Source organism: Choristoneura fumiferana, chromosome 17 (assembly GCF_025370935.1).
Source record: "Choristoneura fumiferana chromosome 17, NRCan_CFum_1, whole genome shotgun sequence".
NCBI lineage: Eukaryota > Metazoa > Arthropoda > Insecta > Lepidoptera > Tortricidae > Choristoneura > Choristoneura fumiferana.
Window position 1 is genome coordinate 18,711,929 of NC_133488.1, and position 26,846 is coordinate 18,738,774.

Here is a 26,846-nt window from a genome sequence, read left to right on the forward strand (position 1 = left end):
GAAATCGAAGTTACTTCGTGGTAGCAAATCATCGAAACGAAGCCCGTAACTCCCAACTTCGAGTTTCGTGGTAGCACTCCAGAGGAACCGCACGACACGAACTTCGAGTTTCGAGTTTCATAGTAGCCCTGCTGTCACAGTCGGAGTCGCTCACACGCTACATATTAGTAATCTGTGGCTCACACACAATTTAATTTTATTGTCATTAGGTACTCGACTATTTAGAAATTAGAAATAAGTAGAGTACTTATTGTAATAAAAATACTACGATACAACTACAATTTTTATTACTTCATTCTTGTTAACTCTTAGACTCGTGTCGTGCCCTTATCAGTGTCGTCGAATTTTACTTATATCAATTTAGGTTTTGGAAACATTTCCATTTTTGTTTTTAATTCAGTTTATAATTTATTGTTTGTTACCAAAATCGTCTCGCGTGAATTGTGACAAGCGGTGACGGTCGATCTAGCTCGGCTTAGTTATAGTAACAGAACTTAAGAATGTAGTGAGGAGACTGAGGAGTGCTGCACCCAGTATGTCGATCGACTTTGTGCAGTTGAAGGAGGAGCCCGCATGGGAGGATCCGTGTGGCGTTAGCGACGTGGCCTTACGATCAGACTTGTACATCAACCATGAGTTCAAGGAAGAGGTGGCCGTAGGGCCAGAAATATTGCAACCACAAGATGTGACTTATTCTATTAAAGGTAATTTTGTCCTTATCTCTTCATGTGTATGAGGTACCCTTTAGCTTCATAATTTGTCTCTTTACATTTTTGTTCTTCTGAATCACAGAACATATTGTGCATGCATTTACATAAATTAATTATAATACTAATTATATTACATAAACATTTAAAAATTACATAATATTTAATTTTATAATAAATATATCATTCCAAATTTAACAATTATTTTACAGTATTTGGTTTTAATGATTGCATATCTGTCTTTGGAAAAAGATAATTCGCTGTTCATGACGATTTGTGAACACTGGCCACCGTCCATCAATCATCACATTTATTAAGTGACATTTTATATCAAATAGTGTTTACCTGCGGCTTCGCACACGTAAAGTAAATCATTAGAACCACCAGCTGAATTGAAATTTTGGAATTCTTAAAAGTTCCCGTGGGAATTCCCGAGAATTAAATCATGGTTTTCATTGACATTCCAGTAAAAGCAATCATGTCAAATTTCATCACTCTAAGCCCAGCCGTTGTTGTATCAAGATTTTATTCCTATCCCGTGGGAATATTGGAATTAAAAGTAGCCTATGTTTTATTCCAGAGTACAGCTATCTACATACCAAATTTCATCCAAATCTTTCCAGCTGTTGTTAGCGTGAAGGAGTAACAAATATACTCACTCTCTCACTAACAAACTTTTGCATTTATAATATACTAGCCTGTTACCCGCAACCCCAACCGCGTTGAATTCGGTTTTCACTATCCCGCTGGAATTATGAAATTTTCTGGGATGAAAACGGTCCTATGTCCTTCCCCGGGACTCAAAACTATTTGTATATCAAATTTTATCTTAATTGTTTCAGCGGTTTAGACGTGATGAAGTAACAAACAGACTTAAAAACTATTATTTTTAGTGGGTTACAAATTATTATTAGTGGGAAGTATGATAAATATTACACCTTTATGGAATTAATTAGTTTACGTTTAATTAATAACATGTAAACTTCGGATATCTATAGAGAGCTGCTGTTGCAACTACTAGAAAAAGGATATTTCCCTCTCTTTCCTACAGATGCCATCATAGAATTTAAAGTTTTGGGGGTTTTCAACAACTCTATTATATATTTTCATCTAAATGCATTCATACTCTATTTCACCTGTACAACGACTGACGAACTTCACATAAGTAGTGTGTGACAACGCTCTATGAAGTTGAGTCTCTTTCCAAAGACCAATTTGCAATCTTTATGGCCGGGTACTGTATATATTTTATATTATTATAGCCTCTTTATTTCCATTTTGAATCACAGAAAATAATAATAGGTGCATGAATGACATATTTAAATCAATTATTATACTAATTAAATTACTTATAGATTTCAAAAATACCAAACAATACATTTTATAATTAAGAATTATTTTATATAAATGATTGAATTGATTCAATTTAATATGGACCCCTCAACGGGGAAAGGCCTTCTCCATTTAGTTCCACATCTGTCTGTCCTTTGCTTTAGCAACCCTACTACCCTTTTTTCACTATTTCATCCGCCCCACCCATTTTTCTCTCAGCTACCTCTTTTCCTTTTGTTTGATGGACCTTGCCAAGAAGTTACTAACTGTGCCCATGTTTCTTTAAACAATTTTACTCATAAGAACATAGATATTTTTGAAATTTTTGCCTGTAATTCTAGTACCAATATAGAAGATGTTTTTAGTATTCTTGAAATTTCTCTTACCTAATCTTATTATTTAACTTCGTATTATTTCAGTACCATTCAAAAAAGAAGTTCCAGTAGAAGTGAAGCAGGAGCCGACACAGTCTAGCGATACCAAACCAGTCTTCTGCACATCTTGTCACAGAATATTCGAGCATGAATCAAGTCTTCTAGATCATTTGTGTGTAATAATTGAAGTAGAAACTGATCTGAAGACGAAACCACTTGAAACCGAAACTGATAATAATACTTTATCATGTCACTTTTGCAAAAAGGAATTCTTGGATAAAACAATCTTAATAAATCATTTGAAATTGCATAATGGAGACAAACCTTACCTTTGTGTAGTATGCAACAAGAAATTTACAACAAAAGACAGACTTGAGAAGCATGCTGTTACTCACACTGGAGAAAAAGTTTTTCCTTGCAATATTTGCAATAAACAGTTCAAGAATAAGTATGCTTTACAGAAGCACATAGCCGTCCACTCAGAAAACAAACCATTTGTATGTGAAATTTGCAGTAAAGAGTTTCGGCAGAAGAATGTATTAAGACAACATTCACTCATACACACAGGATTGAAACCATACTCCTGTGACATCTGTAAAAAACAGTTCACACAAAAGAGTAGCATAATTTATCACATGGGAATACATATGGGAGCTAAACCTTTGCCTTGTGAACTTTGCAACAAACAGTTTCGAAACCAAATTCTGTTATTATTACATCATAAACGTGTACACAATGAAATCAGATCACATTCTTGTCAAATCTGTGGAAAGCGGTTTCGTCAAAAGAGTCACTTGTTGAGGCATTTGCTTATTCACACTGGAGAGAAACCATATTCATGTGAATTTTGTGGTAAACAGTATTCACAGTCAGCTCATTTGGTTGAACACCAACGTGTTCACACAGGCGAGAAACCATATTCCTGTCACATATGTAAAAAAGAATTTATACGGAAGTACGGCTTTAGCCAGCATATGCAATTGACACATGCCGGGCACACACAATCATGCGAAATATGCAATAAAGCTTTACAAACCCGCAGTTCTAAACTCCTCAAACTTGTCCACACAGAAAAGATATATCCTTGCGAAATATGTAAAAAACAGTTTAATCGAAAGGGCACTTTATTTCGCCATATGCGGATCCACACGGGAGAAAAACCTTATTCTTGTGAAATATGCATGAAACAGTTTAGACAGTCGGCTCATTTAAAGGGGCATAAACTTATTCACACGGGAGAGAAACAATATACGTGTCAAGTGTGTGAGAAGCAGTTTAGAGAGGAAAAGACTTTACTGAGCCACCATATGCGCTTTCACAAATTAAATACGACAAAAACTTGTCACTCATGCGAGGTATGTAAAAAAGAGTTTAGAGATAAGTACGGATTAGATCGCCATATGGTACTACATATAGGAGAAAGACCATTTTCATGTGAAATATGCCAAAAGCAGTTTATTCAGTGGACCGATTTGAAAGATCATAGATTTGTTCACATTAAGAAGAAATCATATGTGTGCGATATATGTAAGAGGCAGTTCGCAAACAAAAACGGTTTAGTTCTCCATATACGCAAGCACACGATAGTCAAAAGAAACTCTAGTCACTCGTGCGAAATTTGTAAAAGACAGTTTAAACAAAAAAGGTCGCTGAATCGTCATATGCTAATGCATACCGGAGAAAAACCTTATCGGTGTGAAATATGCATGAAACAGTTTAGACAGTTGGCTCATTTAAATGATCATAAAATGATTCACACAGAAGAGAAACAACATACATGTCAAGTGTGTAAGAAGCAGTTCAGAAAGAAATACACCTTACAGCTCCACTATAAGCGCTTTCACACAACAAACACGATAAAAACTAGTCACTCATGCGAGGTATGTAAAAAAGAGTTCAGAGATAAGTCCGCATTAAATCGCCATATGCTAATACATACTGGAGAAAGACCATTTTCATGTGAAATATGCGAGAAACGGTTTACTCAGTGGAGCCATTTGAATGCTCATAGATTGGTTCACACGAAAAAGAAACCATATTATGTGTGTGATATATGTAAGAAGCATTTCACAAACAAAATTGGTTTAGTTCTCCATATACAAAATCATATGACAAAAACAAGCCACTCGTGCGTAATTTGTAAAAGACAGTTTAAACACAAGTCGTCGTTAAATCGTCATGTGCTCATTGTGCATGCCGGAGAATAACCTTCTTCGAGAAAAACATTGAATTGAGGCGAACTGCTTATGACATTGTAAAATTGATATGTTACTGTTAGATTTAGATTATTATTAAGTTTTTTGGCGTAAACGGAGATGGGCAAGTTCCTAGCTACAAGAGGAAGGGCGTGCTCGTGTAACATATTCAGTTTACACAGTTGACTCTTGGAATTATCATTAATTTGTTCACACATGACGGAAACCTTGTGCGCAACATATGTCAGAGAAGGAGTTGATATTAAAGAAGAACTGTTTGTTATAGATGCATCTACCTTTTCTTTTTAGAAATACTTGGAAGCTTGAATTCGATTTACAGAATTGAACATTGGGCTCAAATAGTAGGTTTTGTACCAATGTAATAGATTTCTCACCATTTTTAAAGGATATTTTCGAGCGCTTGTTCTCTAACCTTTGGCTTCCTGAACGTTGCATAAAAAGTAAAAACGTGCTCAGCTCAGACTAAAGATATGTTTAGTTCTTTATCCAATGAGCTTTCATATTGTTAAATATAATTTGGGTGACACTCTTTCCCGGCCCGGAAAACACCGACATGGAAATACCGGCCCTGTTTTTTGTGTACACGCCCATAGAAACTGACAGGAGCTTCTATGGGCGTGTACACGAAAAACAGGGTCGGTATTTCCATCATTTCCATGTCGGTATTATCCGGGCCGGGAAAGAGTGTCACCCATATAATTCCATTTTTTTTAATTAAATAAAACAACTGTTAATGTAAAGTTGTGGTTTTGAATTCGAGCTGTTTCCTTACCTAAGACCATCATAATGTGGCAAAATTGCTTTATATGGTTTTTGTTGGTTATTTTAACATTTATTTCTAATTCTAAGTTAATTTAATTTGAATACTTTGATATAGTGTTTACCCTGCAGGAAGAAAATAGTTAGGTATTAAGAAAAAAAGGTAATCGGGACCATCGGATACTTTTATTTTCTAACCTTAAAAGCTAAATATTGACAGTGGGTTTAGGCTTCATAAATTTAAGGCAATTATTCAAATTTATAAAACGGGATCCACATTGTTAATTACTACGACAGTTCGCTTAACTTCTATCTCACCCCAAAGTTTTTAAACTTTTAATACATGATTGAAAAATAAGTAGGTAGATTAGGTAGGTAGGTGTTGTCGTGAGCTCCGACTCACGAAAGAGGTAAACGCTTCATCTATGGTTATCTTTGTCTATGAATATTGTCTGTGGTTAGGAACCGTTTAATTTAAATGTCAAAGTTTTTCTCACAAGCACTAATATTCAGTTTTGTTAGTTGAAAAGTAATAACGTCTGTAAGAGCAGCTGGTGAAGCAGCTGCACTTTCCTAAGAGCTAAGTATCTAGCATAGTTTGTTCCTTGCTAAATTTCATCTTTTACTTCATGCGTACTTGTATGCGCTTTACTTCGTACTTATCGGAGCTATCAAGCTACTACGGGATTGGTTATTCCGAACGTTAAGATAAACTTTGTGTGCTTAGCATTGCCAAGCACGCTTATGAATACCCTGTTTAAATGAAAGGTTTCCCTGTTTTCTCGAGAATTCTAGGTCGATTAAGTCCCATACTGAACGCGCCGGAACTGGTCAGTTACTTGGAACTGGGTTCGAGTTCGCGGCTTATGCGTGGCGTACGTTATTGCAGGCAATGTTCTATGTGCAGCGATATACGGTAAATTCGCCTTATGGGACAGAAAGGCAGCCAGGTGAAGGCTGGAGGGTCGCCAGGTGACGGCAAAAGAATGGTGCTTGGAGTTATGGTTTAGCACACAAAGCTACAAAGGCACTGTTTAAAGTAATCTGTACACCAACTTTCAGTATCGGTCAGGTTGCTGACCACCTAAAGTGTAAGGAACGAATTATGTCAAGGCATTGTTGCCATGGACATGTGGCTCTCTAGTCAGAGAGTCATGTGTTGTATTACTTCCACAGGAGGTGACGGGAGCATAGAGATCTAAAGACCAAATATTAGCGAAGCAGATGTAGTACGATGTCTTGAGAGTTTAAGAGCTTACTTTGAGCCATACATATGGCATGATAACTGCGCGGGAATAATATATAAAGGTATGAACTTGCACTTGTTATAACCAGCAATTTGCCTTTCAAACAATCATATAGAAATCTGAGTTACATCCCTTCCCATATGTGCGGCGCCGGTCTTCGTGTCAGCTGACCGAGATGATGTAGGTCGGGGCGCGTGGATCGGCGTCACCACAAAATTTGGTGGAGATGCTGGGATAAGGACCTAGGGATTGATAGAATAAAGAGAAAAATATTTAATTATTGCTGTGTAACCGAGCAAGTTCAATACCCGTAACGCCATCTATCGAAATTTAAAGGAATTTAAAGTTTATTCATAATTTCTAAACAAAGATAATATATTTAAATTGTATGGACATCAGACCCTTTACATTTGACATGGTCGAATTGCATTTGCAAAGGGAAATTGCCAAAATTCAAAATATTTAAACTCGTAGCTTCATCGAAAGAAATCTTATTTATAACTTCTACAATTATGCAATAATACATATTTTAAGATCATCTTGATTGATGTGGTGCTGTGAGAAATACTTATTTTAGGTTAATAAACTTTGTAAACTAATTTATAAAATTCCAATCAGAATTGACGGATTTCGGAATTAGCGGAAATCGGAATTGGCCGATACCGGAAATGCGCCATTAGTAATTAATAGGAAAGGATTTTTTAAAATTATGCTTTACTATATTTTACTGGACGTATTGACAAGTGAATAATTGACACGCAATTAATTCATGTATTATTTAAAAAATTATATTTATTTAATTAAGTACATACAAGGTGAAATACGGAAGTATTTTCTCAGTTCGTGAAAAATTGAAAATTCCTGTTGACATACAAGGACGCCATTATTTACGCCATTTTTTTACTGTGTCTTGTGGTGTGTGGAGCTCAAGTGCTAATTGAAAATTTATTTGGTAAGTTATATTCTCTAATTGTGTCGGAAAGTATATTAAATCAACCGTAAATTGTTCGATGGATACCATATTGTGTGGATTTCGTGTAATTCAAATGATATACGGAGGAAATTGGAGTTTTAAAAGTGAACCGAAGGGACGTCGACATTCATGTGTTTTTTCATGTCGGGAAAGTTTGCGAGATGACTTTGTTTCAGTTTTATTGTGGGAAAACCGTTACGATCGTCAATAAATGCCGAAATAAGTGATGATGCTCGTTCAATTACGTCTTTTAGCGTGAAGGAGTACCTATGACTTCGTCAATTTCAAATTTATTTAGTTAAGTAGGTATTGTGGTCTTGGATGAAAATAATGAGAAATCGTCTCGAGTACGAAAAGACGCCTATTCGTTTATGCTGATAATTGAGTAGTTTCTTCGGTGACCGAGAGATTCACTATAATTGTAATTAATTGTTAGTAACACAGCTTATTTATGTATAGGAATCGAACTTAGGCGGTTCGTTTTACAAAACGACCCCGCAGGCAGAGGGGCCTTAGTAGCTGTTGCGGCGCCCGGAAAATTGTGAGCCGCGACGCTTCGCTGTGTGTGAGCCGTAGCGGACGGCCGAGTTTGCATTTTACGTTCAACTTATTAAAGTTGTATTAACAAGGTATGTTCTTTTTACTGATAACTGTTAATTTGTGATCGTGTTATTAAAGATGCCTTAATTATTATTTTTATATGCTTCATTTGTGAGCAACTAATAATCTCAATGGAAAGATAATTTATTTTGGAAAGTTAAAAGTTTAATTCATTTGAAAATTTATAATTTATTAATGCTAAAATATGCCAACTTTTATGAGTTGATCTAATATATTTTGAGAAATAAATTTAGTGGCAAATATCGAATTTATTTGACCATGTATTTATTAATGTTCAATTTTAATGTAAAATGTGGATAGGGCTCTAAGAATGGTGTGTGCACTACAGACACAACTATATATTATTAAATTAGTTCTATTGAAATTGAACTAGGAGTTTGGTAGTGTCATTTGCCAAGTTAAATTATTATTATTATTATTATTTTTGTCAAATTTTGGTTGTAATATTTTATGTCAATGCGATTAAATTTATAAGGCATTAGTCTTCAGTATTTATGATGATGACTGGTCAGGTTAATTTTATTTAATTATTTTTTCTGACATATGTTACTTACGGATAGCGAAGGTATTATTTCTTTTGAAAATCCATTCACAGATTGGAACCTCTTACACAAAATGGATAATATATTACTCAATAGGCTATCTACTATAGCTAGCAATATTGATATGCTTGCTCAATCTGAAATATGTAGCAATATTGAAAACCTCGAAGAAGCAAAGATTCATGCTGCTAAATTAAAATCCATGTTAACTCGATTTGAGACTGAATTACTACAATACTTCAACCTGTGTAATGAACCTGATGCTGACGAAATATCAAATCTTACTACAATACAGCTCAAAGGAGAAGAAGTGTTAGCAGGAATGACTGCCAACATCAACATTAAATCTGACACTAGTGCTACCGGACTGTGACTTCTGATAGAAGACTTAGCAAACTACCTGAGCTTAGTTATACCTACCTCAGTGGGAATCTACTAGAATGGCACCAATTTTGGGATCAATTTCATTCATGTATTGACCAGAGAAACCTGTCTGATGTCGACAAGTTGATGTACTTGAAGGCATCACTCAGAGGCGAGGCTAAGAAGACTATTGAGGGTTTGATACTACCAACAAGAATTACGGAATCGCGATATCTACTTTAAAGGAGAGATATGGCAAAGATGATCTAATTATTGACGCTCATTATTCCACATTATATAAAATCAGAAGGGCAGAGAAAATTGAAGATTGCCGGAAGACATTAGACGAAATAGAGAGACATATTAGAGTTCTTCATTCGCTGGGAGAGGATATTAGTCATAATCATCTCAGATTTATGATAATGGAGAAATTTCCAGAGGACATTATATATGAGATTAAAATGAAAGTAAAGGCCGAATCAATTGAGGACTTAAGAAAACAGCTAGCAGTTATTATTACTGCACGAGAAGATGCCAGTAGAATCTTCTCTGAACAATCATTGAAAGAAAGTACTCAGTATACAGCGGAGACATTACATGTGAATAATGTATCAAATAATGGTAACAGACACTTCATCAAAGCAAGACATAATAATCAGAAATTTAACAGGAGTAAACAAACATTTCAATGCCACAACTCAGTGAATTCCAACTTCAACAAGGACAGTAGACCTCATAAAAGGAGATACGAACCAGAAAATGATAGAAGACATTTTGATAGCAAAAGGAGCAAGTATAGCTGTCTCTTTTGCCAAGGGCAACACTATAACGATCGATGTAAGCAAGTCAAAACCTTAGAAGAGAGAAAACAAAAGCTTAACAACCGATGCTTTAAATGTTTTCGCCTAAACCATTTTGCCAAGCAGTGCAAGGAAAGGAAATTAAAATGTCCACATTGCGGACAATTCGACTCGCACAATCAAGCCATATGCCCTGAATTATTCAAAAGGGAAGATCTATCTGCTTAGATTTATCAAAATTAACGTAACTCGGCGATTCTTGTGGACAGACAGCCAGATTGTCATTGACTGGTACAACTCACATAAGCTATTGACACCATTTGTTTCAAGACGGATAGAGGAGATTAAGAATAACAAAAACCTAAGGATGATAGACACTTCGCTTGTGGCCGCGGAGGGTCCTAACCTAAGGATGATAGACACTTCGCTTGTGGCCGCGGAGGGTCCTGCGGATATAGATCATTCGGTTACTGCATCTTCAGAGTTAGACATGAATCAGTTGAATGTTTCAGCATCGTCGGATACTGGATTGGAAACGTCGCAGGAGCACGAACTAGTACAAGGTACCACGACCAAGAAAGACCTAAAAACGGCTTGGAGACGAGAGTTTACGTGAAAGATATAATAATTCTCATAAGGATGGAAAGTGGGGAAAATCATCTCTCTCGTTAAGGGACCTGACGGACTATGCAGAGTAGCGAAGGTGAGAGTAGGTGATAAGGTGTTCACACGATCCATTGCTCATTTGTACCCTTTAGAAATAGACGTCACCGATCAGCCACATAACATTCTTCAAGACACGGAAACTTCAAACAGACTCGAAGCTCAAGATGAAGACAACGGAGAATCAATCAGTATTCCAGCTACTGTGATTAAGGACAGGATTGAAGTAGACGAATTCAGATCTCAGTTAACACCCACTGAACACACTAGGGTAGAAACGATTCCTAAGATGGATACGAATATGGATGTGACCAATAGACGTTTGGATATCACAGATAACATGGATACGAATATGGATGTGACCGATAAACGTTTGGATATGACAGATGACATGGATATAAGTTATGATTGTGCCTTGAGTAATGACCTGGACATAAGCGACGGAGAGCAGTCGACGGAGGTGGAACAGGATAAGAAACGCCGAGCTGCAGTTCGAGCCCTGGAGAAGATCAGGGAGTGGACTCGCGACTTGATGACGTCACTCTAACTAGCTTCCTCGTCGGGAGTGTCGTGAGCTCCGACTCACGAAAGAGGTAAACGCTTCATCTATGGTTATCTTTGTCTATGAATATTGTCTGTGGTTAGGAACCGTTTAATTTAAATGTCAAAGTTTTTCTCACAAGCACTAATATTCAGTTTTGTTAGTTGAAAAGTAATAACGTCTGTAAGAGCAGCTGGTGAAGCAGCTGCACTTTCCTAAGAGCTAAGTATCTAGCATAGTTTGTTCCTTGCTAAATTTCATCTTTTACTTCATGCGTACTTGTATGCGCTTTACTTCGTACTTATCGGAGCTATCAAGCTACTACGGGATTGGTTATTCCGAACGTTAAGATAAACTTTGTGTGCTTAGCATTGCCAAGCACGCTTATGAATACCCTGTTTAAATGAAAGGTTTCCCTGTTTTCTCGAGAATTCTAGGTCGATTAAGTCCCATACTGAACGCGCCGGAACTGGTCAGTTACTTGGAACTGGGTTCGAGTTCGCGGCTTATGCGTGGCGTACGTTATTGCAGGCAATGTTCTATGTGCAGCGATATACGGTAAATTCGCCTTATGGGACAGAAAGGCAGCCAGGTGAAGGCTGGAGGGTCGCCAGGTGACGGCAAAAGAATGGTGCTTGGAGTTATGGTTTAGCACACAAAGCTACAAAGGCACTGTTTAAAGTAATCTGTACACCAACTTTCAGTATCGGTCAGGTTGCTGACCACCTAAAGTGTAAGGAACGAATTATGTCAAGGCATTGTTGCCATGGACATGTGGCTCTCTAGTCAGAGAGTCATGTGTTGTATTACTTCCACAGGAGGTGACGGGAGCATAGAGATCTAAAGACCAAATATTAGCGAAGCAGATGTAGTACGATGTCTTGAGAGTTTAAGAGCTTACTTTGAGCCATACATATGGCATGATAACTGCGCGGGAATAATATATAAAGGTATGAACTTGCACTTGTTATAACCAGCAATTTGCCTTTCAAACAATCATATAGAAATCTGAGTTACATCCCTTCCCATATGTGCGGCGCCGGTCTTCGTGTCAGCTGACCGAGATGATGTAGGTCGGGGCGCGTGGATCGGCGTCACCACAGGTGTTATTTATACAAAAATAAAAAAGTAGACCAAAAACATGATAAAAATAAAATCAATAACATGATAAAAAAATGCACTCTTGAATGAAAAACAAGCATCAATGACGAACATGTCAAAATCACATTTACTACATTTTTTTTAGTAGGTAACGTACCTACCTACTTGCCTATACATAGATTAATTCCGAATCACTAACTTACATAGGTAGTTCTCATTACGTCGTACCATTTAATCCTTCTATAATAAGGTTATGTAAGGTAAACGTCCGGGTGCTCAACACGCTAATGCCTAGTAGACGACACCCTGCATTCACAAAACAGATAGGTTACAGAATTCAATCTACATACAAAGTGCGCTCGAGCAACGCACACATAGACATTGTTCACGGACACGATATCACGAACCAGTTGGGACCAGTGCGAGCGCGAGTGCCATCCGCTTGAGACACGCGTCTGTGAACTTTTTTGTGCAATAATGGAGAATGCGAATTTATTACACTTTTCGCCTAATGACAAATTTGTAATGTAATAATGACGAACATTAAAATATTTTAGTTATTATTAATTTATATTTCCATTCTTCCCGTTTCATTCCCAACAATAAATCTAACAACTAGTTACGAGGACGCTACCACAAAGTTTTATGTGCATAAGCCATAGTTGACAACCCTAGAGCAACCGCCGAGCGTAGGTGTACCTACATGAGATTGACTTCTGTACTTACTTATCTGTTTTGTGCTGCAGTCATCTCTATTATGTCGATGTCGATGTCTCTATTGCTAAAGACAAGATTAAAGATGCCAACTATGGGGACAGTGACGAGCACTCATACGTTTACCTTACTCGTTGTATTCGTCATCTCAACAAGAGGGGCTACTACGAAACTTGTAAATCGAAGTTCGTATCGCACCGTCCCTTTTACTCGCGTATTAAATGACATAAGCCTCAGCGTGACGGCAACATACGAAGTTCACAGGGTATAAGTAGGAAGTTTAATTTTTTTGCCCGTCTCGCTTTATGGATTAAAGTCTAATATTGTGCGATGCGAAATCTTTATCTTACTTCGGAATTTGGGAGCTGTATACTCGTAAATCTAAGATGGCGACTTGGTGGTCTCCTCAGTTGTTTTGGTCGTTACTTGCTCGTCTTCTCTCTGGTACAAGTAGCTGGTACCAGGGGTGGTGCTACTTTGAGCGTAGCCACTGCTACCGACTGTTGCTTGACCGGATTGACCATAGTTACTGCTGCCCTGGCCGTAAGTATTGGTCTGACCATAACCATTGGCTTCGCCGTAAGTCTGCCCTCGGGTGTTTTGCCCGTAAGAAGACTGTGTGCGAGATGGCTGGTTGTAGGTGGCCCTGGTGTCCAACGAGTTCACTCCGCTGAAAAAAATAGTAAATTGATAACCAGGGGTGGAAAGTGGCCCATTCCACCAGAGATATTTCTATCTATCTATCTAATAGTTCGAGGGGAAATGGGTAATTTCACCCGAGTTAGACACTACTTTTCATTTCGACTGCGAGGAAAGTAAAATACTACAAAAAAATGAGAAAAGTAATAAATTGAATTTACTTATATCCAACCTCCAACGGTACCTTTTCGACCTGGCCAATTGCCACGGCCGACTATGAAAAAAAATCGAGTTGGTCACGACCAAGGAGCTTATATACAAAACTGGAGGTTGAACGCCGAACGAAGAAGTTTGACCTTTATTACTTATTTATATATTCCATCTTTTTCTTTCACATTTTACTAATGACTTCCATCTCTTTCTTAATTTAACTAAGCGTGACGTAATAAAGATCAAATTTCTTGCATCAAACGGATGTTCGGCGTTCAACCGCCATTGTTGTATAATAAGCTCCTTGGTCACGACGTGCATCTAGATGGCCATGCCGAAAATTGAAAAAAAAAGTGTCATTGACGTAACTCAATGAGGGCTATCGTTTTTTGTCTCACTAGATGGCGCACTGTTGCTTGAGGTTTTTAAGTATGGCTTTCAAAGTCTGTTTTTACGGGTGTGAAAACAAAGTTTATATTAAAATCATATTTAATACACCTTAAAACCGTACCATAAAGATATCGAGCATGCCACAGTGTTGCATAGTCCCCGTTTTGTTCCGAAAAAAGGGAGGATAAAGGTTTCCGAAAGACAAAACCGTCTCAAAACACAGACATTCATTGCCCCGGAACGCATATTTGCCATAAATTAATTTCAGATATTGCAAAATATTCACAAAATTATTCTAATTATAAATAAACCCGCGTAGCTCACCCAAAAACTATGAGATTTGACATTTCGGAGACCTCACGCTACTCTAGCGCCTCTAGTGGCGAATTCATACGCGATAGCCCTCATTATCTTCGACTCCGTGGCTAATCAAAACTAAATAAAAAATACTTTTCACCCTATTGATGAAAACGCAATTTTCCACCCGGCTATCTATCTAGGTACCCATGAAAATTAAACTTTCCGAACAGGAGAGATGAAAAAGAAATAATAAGTTTTAGCTTCACTTAAACGAGGTGACGCGAAACATATCAAATGACACCTTGCTAAACAGAACACCTCAGAATTCCAAATGGAATTCCTAATACTCCACACAGGGCCGGATTAGAGGTCTGGGGAGGCCTTAGGGCAACAAAGGAGTGGAGCAAAATTCCAAATACAATGAACAATTATTGTACAGTCGAACAAATTTAATCATGAGTTCATAACCCAGGGTGGAACTTTTGTGCTACTTATGTCATATGTCGATCATAGTGAAATTGATTATTAAAAGGTTCTTCTCTGGGTCTTGATTCAATTTGTTCGACTGTGCATGTTACTATAGGTACAGGTACAGGTAACAGCGAAAAAAATATCAAAGGAAAAGTTGTTTACTGGTACACGTCGGAATTTGCAAGAAAAAATTCGAAGTCTCTTTTGTGGAGGCCCCGGGGCTGTAGCCCTGGTTGCTCTCCCCTAAATTCGGCCCTGACTCCACAACACAATGACATAGTACCTAATAATCTCCTTTTAAACAAATATGCAACTAAGTAAACAGTACCTAATGGAAATTCCACAGGTAGAACTCATATTTACATTATGTTGCACTACCCCAAGAAAGTGAAGCCAAAATCTAAGCTTAGATGTAGCTAAAAATATAGTTATATCCATACTATCCATACTAATATTATAAATGCGAAAGTAACTCTGTCTGTCTGTCTGTCTGTTACGCTTTCACGCCTAAACCGCTGAACCGATTTGGATGAAATTTGGTACAGAGATAGAATAGACCTTGGGAAAGAACATAGGCTATCTTTTATTGCAAAAAAAAGGTTTTTAGGGGTTGAAATAGGGGATGAAAGTTAATATGGTGGAAGTTCGTCGCCGTCGAAGATAAAACCATGAAACTTGGCATTTAGGCCCTTAATAAGAAATAAATCGATATTTGTTTGAGCTTTTTTGAAAATTCGACCTGTGAGGGGATGAAATAGGGGTTCAAAGTTTATATGGAAGGTCGTCATTATCGAAGATAAATCGATGAGTCTTTATTAAACTAGAAATTTGGGCACGTGATAAGAGATAAATAGATGTTTGTTCGCGCGTTTTAAAATTCTCCCGGTGAGGGAGTGAAATAGGGGATGAAAGTTTATATGGAAGATCGTCATTGTTGAAGATAAATCGATGGTTCTTTGTAAAACTTGGCATTTGGACATTATAAGAAATAAATAGATATTTGTTCAAGCGTTTTTGAAATTTTTACCGGCGAGGGGATGTTAGCAGAGGAGATGATGCATTGTTAGCAGTGCCCTTTAAGCTCATAGCAAAATGTACGCAATGTGGGGTCATTACAGATGTCAATACATAGACAGTCAGACATACGAGATAGAGGATCTTGACAGACAGACGGACGTACGGACAGCAAAGTGATCCTATAAGGGTTCCATTTTTTCCTTTTGAGCTACGGAACCCAAAAAACATTTTTTCCGGCGCTTTTAAAATTTCGACCTATGAATATGGGGATGAAAGTTCTTAAGGAATTCCAAACAAATTTACTATAAGTATGTTTGTCGGAAATATGTGTAGCTATGCTTAGTAAAAATGCCGTTTTAATTATAATCCTACCCTCCTAACTTACAATAAAGGACGTAAGATGTCAAGAGTTCACTATGAAGAATACTAAAAATTAGTCCTTTTGTGTTGGTAGGGTAGAATACACGTAGTATTGCTAAAATGTGGCTACCCGCAAAATATTTATGTTTTACCATGGGAAATGGGTGGATGGGAGAACAAAAAATTAGTTTATATTAATAGCAATGTATTAAAATAGGTTATTTTCAGTAAACTGTGGAAGTTTCTATGTGCTATTATTGGCAGAATAGGTATCCTAAATAAATTAAATACTTCCCAAAGTTATTATTCCATGCGGACGAAGTCGCGGGCAAAAGCTAGTATATTATAAAAACATAAGCAGGGAAGATCTTGACATGCACATGCAATAAACAGAAGAAACGTCAGTAGCGCTACCAATCGCACGTCGTCGTGGCCGAGTTGTTTACCTCTGGTCCCTATAAGGGCGCCGCTCTCCCACGCTGTGCCAACCACTAGGTCGGCCGTAGCTCGCAGCCAGATCTTGGCGGTAGCCCGTGTCTGGAGCGTAGCCAGCGCTCGCGTAGGGGTCGCGGGAGGCGCTCGCGTAGGGGTCGCGGGAGGCACTCGCGTAGGGGTCGCGGGAGGCGCTAGCATAAGGGTCGCGGTAAGCGCTCTGCCAACCACTAGCCTCTGGTCTGCTGGGAAGCATGAATTAGATAACGTGAACAAGGGACAAGACAGATTTTGAATATACGGACCCTAACGGCTCGGTCATAACTATGGATAACCGGTGGCATTTTTTATGTTGGTTGCAGAAGGTTACCTGGAAATACACGCATTGAACAGAGAAAACGTCCGTCGCCAAGATTGGTCGACCTTCCCGCCTGTATTCCATTCCGCCTACTTCGAGGCATGTCTCATATTTCACTAAAATCTCACCTGCTATACTCTGGTCGGCCATAAGCCGCAGCAGCACCTCCGTCGGGCCTGCCAGAGGCAAAGTAGTAACCTCTGCCGCCAGCATCCCAGCCTGCCTGTCCGCGGTACGTCTCATCCCAAGGTCTGAAACTGTGCGAATAATGTTACTTCAAGCACAAGTATTTTACATAAGTTTATTATACATGTAACGTTATGGATCTATCGGATTGTTCCGGGGTTGATACTAGGTGGGTGTATAGGAAGTAGGTACAGTCGAACAAACTGAACCATGTACCAGGGTGGAACCTTTGCGCTGCTCTTACTTTTGTCTAGGAAATCAAAGTGAAATTGATTATTAAAAGGTTCCATGGTACCTGAATCAGTTTGTTCAACGTGCTTAACTGCGGTCGGCTACGGTATATACAGTTGTTTAAATGGTTGCCTATCATTATTTACCAGTTGAAATAAGAAATTTGCTAATCACAGTGGAGTTCAATAGAAAAACTGAAAGTACATTACATACCAGCAGCAGGTCTAATTAAGTATTCTCTACGCATAGGTAACAAAAACGAACTGGCCACCTACTTTTTAAAACAACAGTTAGGTAACATTAAAAAAAACCAGTCTATGGTTCCATGACCTTCTCAATTTGCAATTGGAACATCCAGGAAACGCAGTTCAATAACCGTGTGGGGTACTCAACCCGTGTTCAGCGAGCGGAAAAAAAACATGGCGCGAAAAAACGATTCGACGAATTCGACAAGACAACTAGGTATTTACGAGGTAGCGGTATTAACTATTAATTAAGATTTTGTGTAGGTAGATTTTTGTCTTGTAAGTAATGTGATGTAAATTGGTTAATTATGATGGTATTTCGCGAGGTGCAGTAACAATCGTTTCCAAGTGTTAAGTAACAGTGTAATGTTAAGAATCTTAATTAGTTTTAAGCGTTTAAGCTGTTAGGTAAATTATAGATTATGTAGAGATTTTAAGCAGCGGTGTGGAAGCATGCAAAAAAAAACGGTGCGCATACGGTGCGTCACTGCGATTCCGTGCCGTCACCGTTTTTTAAGCAGCGGTTTGGATACACCTTTTGAGATTAGAAATTACCAAGCTTTGTAGATTCGATATAAACACAACTATGGGTGTCATTGAAGATCCATAATCTTGATTGAGACATATTTACTTACTTCGCGGTAAAGAGTCGGGGAGGGTAGGTAGTACATAATGAGTTGAGTTTAAAATTTTCAAAATTTTACTTGTTGCTGTTCATTTCCTTTATTTTCATTGATACTTATACGTGTACCTTTAACAAGTGTTACTATAATACACATCCACTTTACGGTAGGTGTATAAGAAGTGCTATTGGAGCTAGTTTATGGTTGGAAAAAAACGTACATAGGTCCTATAAAACTTAAAGGTCGGCATGAAAATTAAGTATCGTCCCTTTAAGCGGCCACATTGAATAATGCCAACTAAACGGATAGGTGAATTAATTGAACTTTTTTGTCTGATTAGTTTAGTAATTGATACGTAGGTAGGTATATGCGGCGGTGGTCGTTGTTTTTTTGCACCTCTGTGTCTGGGTGTGACAGATTTAATAGCATAACGGTCGTTTGAAGAAGACCGCAGGGCAAAGATCAAGTGTGTATATTCATATGTCGTCCGGTTGTTCACTTTTAGATTTTTATAGGTTAATGGTCAAAGGCAGTGGCGTAGCTAGGTAATCTAGTACCCCGGTGTAAAAGAAATTGGGGACTCAAAATCTTTTTGCAGGTTAAGTTCAGTTAAATTATGAAATATAATTAAGTGGACTGGACACAGCAGGGTGGGAGAAATTTTAGGTTTTGAGTTCAGTTCAGTTTGAGAGCTTTACTGCTTAAGATGCGAAGTATTGTGATAAGGCTCCTGAACGTGGGCCCCAATGAGGGCTATCGCGTATGCATTCGCCACTAGAGGCGCTAGTGTAGCGTGAGGTCTCCGAAATGTCAAATCTCATAGTTTTTGGGTGAGCTACGCGGGTTTATTTATAATTAGAATAATTTTGTGAATATTTTGCAATATCTGAAATTAATTATGGCAAATATGCGTTCCGAGGCAATGAATGTCTGTGTTTTGAGACAGTTTTGTCTTTCGGAAACCTTTTTCCTCCCTTTTTTCCGAACAAAACGGGGACTATGCAACACTGTGGCATGCTCGATATTTTTATGGTACTGTTTTAAGGTGTATTAAATATGATTTTAATCAGAACTTTGTCTTTACGCCCGTAATAACAGACTTTGAAAGCCATACTTAAAAACCTCACGCAACAGTGCGCCATCTAGTGAGACAAAAAACGATAGCCCTCATTGCAGTGCACAGCACTGTCTAGCCCTCCCGATAGCTTTAGTCAGGGAGAGATTTTTTGAACTGTAAGTACCTATGTCAGCATAAGTTACATTTCAAAAGGGTCAAAAATTACACTGGGTGAAGATTTTTTTTAAATATCATTCAAAATAGAGTAAATCTGTGTATTGATACAAAAAAAAACAACTATAGGTCTTATTTTTATTAGTCCTGAAAACTGCAATGAGGCGGTAATTTTCTTCTACCTACGAACTCTCATTCCAAACTCTTATTGCCCGAGGAGTTGGCACCATTAGGTAGCTTGTATGCCCATCTGTCTACTATCCTTTAAAAAAAAACCGGCCAAGAGTGTGTCTGACACGCCCAAAATAGGGTTCCGTAACCATTACGAAAAAATTAAGTAATATTTTTCTAAGGATTTCGTATTTTAAACGGAATCTTCCAAGTTTAGGTATATTTTATACCTTAGGCTGCTATTTACTCATAAACTACTAATAATTCTCAACTTAGCCGTTATAGTTTTCCTTGAAAGTTTGATATACTTACTACCATCCTGATTTTTTTCAAATTTTTCCATCCACCGGTTTAGATTTTAGAGGGGGGGGGGGACGCTCGATTTTAATGAAAATTTGCACTTTAAAGTTGAATATTTCGCAAAAATATCACTGAATCGAAAAATTGTCTGAGCAAACCCCTAATGGTTTTGAAAGACCTATCCAACGATACCCCACACTATGGGGTAGGATGAGATAAGAAAATCACCCCCACTTTACGTCGTCTACGACTCGGCCGTCTACCCCGAAACTCGTCCATCAATCCCTTACTTCATGGCCTCTGCAGTAATGTACTATTTTAGGAGCACAATCATAGAAATAAGTAGTTATGCTGCTCTGAAATTGAATCAACCGATCTGTTCACACATGACAGACAACAAAAGAACAATGGGCATATGCAATTGACTACCTACGCAGTTATACCATTATATTGATAATTCGGGAAAGCGTACCCTCATTGAGCTGAAATGGATGCGTGTAACGGATTGTCAATTTTCTGCCACTGAACTTTGCAATTGATATTGTCTGCTGATTGACACATTAGTGATGTGGCCTGATTATGGGTTATGGGTGAAAATGGAAAATGCAAACCGCGCACACGCTTGCATTGCGAGTAGGTAGGTAGTAGGTACTGCAGCATTACAACTGCATGAGTGTATCGTGTTGCAAACTTTTCGGTTGTTTTCCAGGCGTTTTTACTGGCCGGTTTTGTGCGGGCTGTTAACTCTTTTTGTTACCCCCTACAATAAGTCGGGCAGTACTTTTAGTTGGGTATTTAATCGTTAAAATTTAATTAAAACTGGAATTTAAATTCTAATGAATTTTAAATACATTATTCAATTTTAATCAATAAATTTATCTCTTACTGACATATTATTTATAGCATAGGTAAAGAAAAACTTTATGAATTAAATTCGGAACTAAAATAATTTCTTTGCTCACCCGCGACCTTATGAAAGCTAAGTTTATGCAAGATATTCGTGTTCATGCAGTTCCTCCACCTCCACACTGTAAGAACACACACAAATCACACAAACCCACCTATCCACACCACCACAATACACTGACGCGTTTCGAACTCAACCAGAGCTCATCTTCAGACCAACACAACCGTACACCATGCTACCAGATGTTAGACTAATATTGTTATTGTTAGTTAGATTGTTTTCTTTTAGTTCATTGGTATGGACCTCCACAAGTAACGCTTGATTCATTCAATTAATTACATTCGGGTTTTGTTCGGCACACCTTGATTTTAACGAAGCTCGATATTTAATTACGAAATTAGTAATGACCGCGATAGTCTAAAATATGTTGTCATAAAGAACAAGATTTAAAAGATAATTGGCCGGATGAGGGTGTGTAAGTAGGGTCTCGGGTACGTATTAAGTACGTCAAATTGGTATTGGCAATGGCAAATTGCTAAAACATTAAAATCAACAGTCAATCTGATCACTTACCTATCATGAGGTCCTCTTCCGGCACTAGGTCCATAGCCACCATATGCATCATCGTATCCGTTGCCTCTGTCGTATCTTTCATCGTTTACTGCCACAGGTCTCCTGTATCCAGCATATCCGCCATTGTATCCACCGCCTCCATATCCACCGGCCCCAACTCCTCCTCCACCATATCCACCCCCGCCATATCCACCTCCACCATATCCATCATCATATCTGTCATATGGAGTTCTCTCGTACGACGGCCTCCTGTAAGGATCGTCGTAATAAGGGCGTTCATAGTTTCTATCTCTGGAAGGATCTCTCAGGAATCTGTCGTAGTAATCAGGGCGGTATCTGTCTCTATCATCGTAGCGATTTCTATTCCTGTCCCTATCACGATCTCTCCTTCCACCACTGGGTCGTTTTTCATCATCATCATCATACGGCCTCTTTTTGCCGGAGTCGTCTCCATCGTCAGTGCCGTTGGTTTTAGACCGTCGGTCAGATCCAGGGCTAGAACCGTACTTGCTGTCGTCATCGTCGTCGTAGCCTTTGTTTTTGTCAAAGCGGTTGGATGGTCTGTGGTGGCCGCGTCGGTCGTCGTCGTACCGGTCTCGGTCGCGTGGTCGGTCGTAGTCGTCGCGGTCGTCGTAGCGGTCGTCGCAGCGGCCGCAGCGCGACGGCCGGTCGTACTCTAGCCGCTCGTACGGCCGCCCGACGCCGTAACGTTGGTCGTAGTAGCTCCGGCTCTGGCGGCTGAGGATGTCGTCGTCGGATGGTGTTAGTACCGTGGATAGCACCGTTTCTCCTGCGTTAGTCGCTTGTGAAATGTATGCCAACACGAAGGCTGTGCAAGCCTGGAACAATAAGTGAAATATTCATCTATCTATCTAATAGCTTTAAACGAGCAATTCTTGTAGGTATATATATATTTCGGGGATCTCGGAAAAGGCACCAACGATATCGATGAAATTGGATACGTAGGGGTTCTGGGGGATGAAAAATCGATTTATCTTGGTCTTATCTCTGGGAAAACGCTTGTTAGCCTGGTCATCCAGGTAAAAGCGTAATGTGACTGACTGACTGACAGACAGACAACACAGTCAAAACCGCAGAAACTGGGAAATTAACATTAGGCAGCGTATTAAGAGAGGTGCACAAGAAAGAATTCAAAAATTCCCATATATAGTAAATATATCTACCTACATTTACGTTATTTTCGTTACCTTTTCGTGTGAAGTCAAATATTTAAGTAGTAACGTAGCAATCCGTCACTACTTTTCTGAGTGAACTTTATCATCATTTTCAAAGGCCAATCTAGGGTCAATCTTATTACTTGTCAATCTTGTACTTGTTCAAAGGCCAATCTAGGGTCAATCGTGTTGATACAAGATCTTTTCAAAGTAGTGACAAATTGTTAAGAAATCGAATTTTAATAATTTCCTGGTTTAACCATACTAAGGAAGTCGGAGGACGGTGGATTTACATAGGTATGACGCGTAATAGCATTTTTTAACAATAATGTCTAATTACGAGATATCATCTTTTAAATGCACTTACAGAGCCTTGCGGCTGAGATGTAAAATTACGATGTAGGCGCAGATCTCACGCGATCTCTACAATTACTGCGCATAGATTTGCAAACAGCTTAAGCTTTGTGCTCGGTGTTGAGAATAACCACGTGGACCAAAATAATAACTGAACTACTTATACCCTTGAGAAAGCAGAAGTTGTAAATGAAACCGTTAAAAAGATGAACTATAAACAATTAAGGCCGCAAGGCCAGGACACATGCTAATAAGCATTAAGCTACCTGAAGTACAGGATGCCACTAAAAAAGCATGCTTAATATTAGCACGTGTCCTATACACACACGCTATTTAGTCAATAGTGCATGCTTTCGTGCTCGTAACTAGCATGTGTAACAGCCTAGTACCTTAACTTTGCTTACCCGCGACCTTACGTTAATGCAACAATGTGTCCGTGCGGCACTTCTAGTACCTCAACACGTTGGAATTTAGTAAAATCCCGGTTTTTGGTTTTACTGCTGGATTTAATGGTTTACACGTGCGTAGACGCAGGTAAATACTAGTAATACTTAATAGATAATTGTAAGATGATTCGTAACATCCATTAGGTAATCTTGTTATCGCTCTCCTATAAATTTTAGTTTGTGTTTTTTGTCGAATGTAAACTTTGATAAAGTACGTTACGTACACATAATAAAGTCTTTTTGCTACTGAATTAACAAAACCTAACTAAGAAGACTAACAACACTCAAGTAAAACTTAGGCAGATAACTACCTATGTACTTACGTACAGTCGAGTTCATAAACTTGTAAGCAAATATTTGTTAAAAAACATCTGAGTAACACGACTACGCCGTTAACAATGGAGTCGTGTTTAGATATTTTTGATCAAAATTTTGCTCACAAGTTTAATAACTCGAATGTACCTAATTATATGCATTACGTTTAACCAAAGGGATGTACAGGTATGTATTATAAATATTGGTAAAAAATGTGATTGTGTTAAATACTTGTGATGTAAATCATTAATACCTAATAAATAAACAAATCCAAAAGTAAAACCTCAAAAATTTATACCTCGTTAAGTTTCTTGCCGGATTATTCTCAAGAAACTGCATCAGGTTTTTCCGAACCGGTAGGTAGTACCTAGATTTTTTGACATTCTTAAGTGACATTGTTAGATATAGTCTAAATTGTATAAAGATATTTTGACTTGATTACTATACACCGTTAGGATTTTTTTAGATATTTGCGAACAATTCTAAATCTATTGATTTAAGCGGTTGGTCTATAGGTCAGCCAAAGGGCTTGAGCACAGGCAATTTACGTACGACATGCTGTTTCGCAAGTTAACTAACTTATGCAATACCTACGCAAATTACCCTCTTCCTGTACAAAAGGTAGCCAAACATTACAATCGTAATTATAATCGGATTGTGGCCTCGTCTCTGTTGGCAATTTCATTTCACGTGATGTCACCCCATTGTTTTTTAGAGGTCACGCATTAGAACATAACATTTTTTGCGTATATTGTTAATTGTTATTGTTTGTTAGTTACATTTGGTTATTGGTAGTTTAATTGTATTAAATTTGTTGTTTGCTGTAATAGTCATGTTGTATGTGGACGACATAAAATGCTTGAAAATAGCAATAATTTCGTTTATACAATTATACTTGAGTACTTTATTTTTAATTCGTTTTCAATTGTTTTATGTCATTCTATAAGTACCTACGGCTGTGGCCGTTTAGTGATTTGATCCATAGCCTCTCCAGCAGAGCGGGTATTGGATTTAAATCCAGGTTTGCATCTCTGAGTTTTCGGAATTTAAATTAGGTACCTACCATGAGCTTTTTGAGGGAAACCCATTTTATCCCAAGCTGAAATGGAGTTGTTTTGATTGTGCTTCGCTCTCGCTGTGTCAATTTATTATGGTCCGATGTCACATTGAGCTATAGGTACATGTTTTCTTTGCGAGTTTGAACTTCTTTCACACATCTTTTTTTTTAATTTCCCGTTAGTGTTCCCATATTTTATAGATCCGCTTTTGAATGACCATGCATTTGAAAAGTGACTTTCGTTTAGTGAACATCGAAATATAAAAATGTTCACTACTTAGCTACGTTTTATTGGTGTGCACACGGCCAGTTTGTTCGTGTAATCGTTTTATAATTATAGCACGGACAATAGATCAAAGATTATGGGATAGCCACGTCCTATACAATGGATGTAGGTTTTATAGATTTTGTATTTGTTAACACAAAAGGGTGTGAAACCGTTGTTGTGCTGAAAATAGTTTTTGTAACTTTTCGATCAATATTATTCATCATTCAAATTATATAAGGTATATCTGTGTATACAATAATAATATACATAATAGGTAGTTCCATTGTGAGTCTCTTAAGTCGAGTGTGCTGTTGTTGCACTAAATAAATGCAGTAAATTAAGTCCTTGTTATACAAAATTAAATTAGATACTTAATTAGGTGTATTACTTGTATGACTAATTATACGTTTTATTCAATTATAACATGATTTGTATGATTATATAGATTTTGTGAAGTAACGAGTGAAACGAATGAAAGTTCTTGTAGTCTGCTTTTATTTTTAATTAAGCTTTAGGTATAGGTACCTACGTACCATCAACCAAATAAGTATATAATATGGTCTACCAACCTAAAGTTGATAATCGTTTGCATGTCATAACATAAAACAATACTTAATGCCAAAAGATGCGTCTCTCAACTTGAAAGTTCGACTTTAAAGACCATATTCATTTGATAGGAACTCGTTTAAAAATTGATACCACTTATTTGGCTGATGGCTTTTATTTAAGTAGCTATAATAAATTATATTAGTAAAAAAAAGTTTAATTTGACAGATTTTAGCAATTTCATGTACTTTTATTTGATCCGGGTAGAAAACTGTAGAGGATGTAATAAATTTCTAAATATCATAAAATAAATATAAGTACCTATTTATACTTGGTTTGGATAGGTATTTAACTATATGTATACAATGATGGCAAGTATCATTGTATACATTTAGTTAATTACCTATCCAAACCAAGTAAGTATAACATACCTATAAGTTCTTTGTTACCCCACTATTTCTGTTCCGCGATGATTTATATTTTGTTTAAAAAATTAAAGTTTTTTTATGAACTAGAAGGTGCCTACCTTGAACTTACCCTTGATAATGTGTTAGATTACCTTGCAAAACAAAATAGGTACTACTCAAAAGCTTACCACGATCTTCACGTGCCCCATCGCAAAATAAAAGCACTTGCAACTTCCTACAGTAAAAAGTTCATTCTTTAGCAAAATGCACTGCTAGAACCAGTTTTCGTCGCGTCGTTAAATATTTAACTCGTCTGTACCGTCCTTTACATTCTTTTGTCTATGATATATTATTTAGGATAAAGTATTTTTGAATTTGGAATTCGTTTCCGATTGGTCGGTGCGCTGTGAGTCGCGCGCTGGTCTATGGCGGACTGACCGCTCGCGCATGCGCCCTCCGCTTATTATAATTAAGGCAAATTGCAGACTTTTTTGTCGATCCGTTCATCCGTCCGAGATGAACTTTTCGAAGGCTGTAGTTTACGAATGACAGATGAATCCACATTACTTGTTTCGGATGCTATACCTACACTGTAGTTATCGGACGTATCGACCGTACAAAAAATGCCGCTAGCGTTTTTTACGCGGTTATTTAAAACAGGGCAATTATCTACTTAGAAGA

General features: G+C 37.8%; 2 protein-coding genes across 6 annotated transcripts; one reads left to right on the forward strand and one right to left on the reverse strand.

Annotated features, from left to right (window-relative positions):
- The first annotated feature begins 189 nt into the window (after positions 1 to 189).
- On the forward strand, positions 190 to 12,921 carry LOC141437400 (uncharacterized). Of its 4 annotated transcripts, XR_012452388.1 has the most exons (4): positions 190 to 704; positions 2,459 to 7,587; positions 8,068 to 8,237; positions 8,825 to 9,128. XR_012452388.1 is itself a non-coding variant. In XM_074100733.1 (2 exons), exons 1-2 carry the CDS (start codon positions 536 to 538, stop codon positions 4,618 to 4,620), a joined length of 2,331 nt encoding a protein of 776 aa, XP_073956834.1. In that variant the 5' UTR covers positions 190 to 535; the 3' UTR covers positions 4,621 to 7,821. The 4 variants fall into 4 exon arrangements, 1 of the variants encoding a protein (XP_073956834.1); XR_012452389.1 differs by lacking the exons at positions 8,068 to 8,237; positions 8,825 to 9,128 and adding an exon at positions 12,242 to 12,921 and having other exon boundaries at positions 2,459 to 5,767; XR_012452387.1 differs by having other exon boundaries at positions 8,068 to 9,128.
- On the reverse strand, positions 12,340 to 26,611 carry LOC141437402 (uncharacterized). Of its 2 annotated transcripts, none has more exons than XM_074100734.1 (5): positions 26,354 to 26,611; positions 21,598 to 22,436; positions 17,259 to 17,387; positions 16,787 to 17,017; positions 12,340 to 13,623 (listed from the first exon to the last, which is right to left on the reverse strand). In XM_074100734.1, exons 1-5 carry the CDS (start codon positions 26,372 to 26,374, stop codon positions 13,335 to 13,337), a joined length of 1,509 nt encoding a protein of 502 aa, XP_073956835.1. In that variant the 5' UTR covers positions 26,375 to 26,611; the 3' UTR covers positions 12,340 to 13,334. The 2 variants fall into 2 exon arrangements, with proteins under 2 accessions (XP_073956835.1, XP_073956836.1); XM_074100735.1 differs by having other exon boundaries at positions 16,787 to 17,014; positions 26,354 to 26,610.
- Between the last annotated feature and the right edge of the window lie 235 nt (positions 26,612 to 26,846).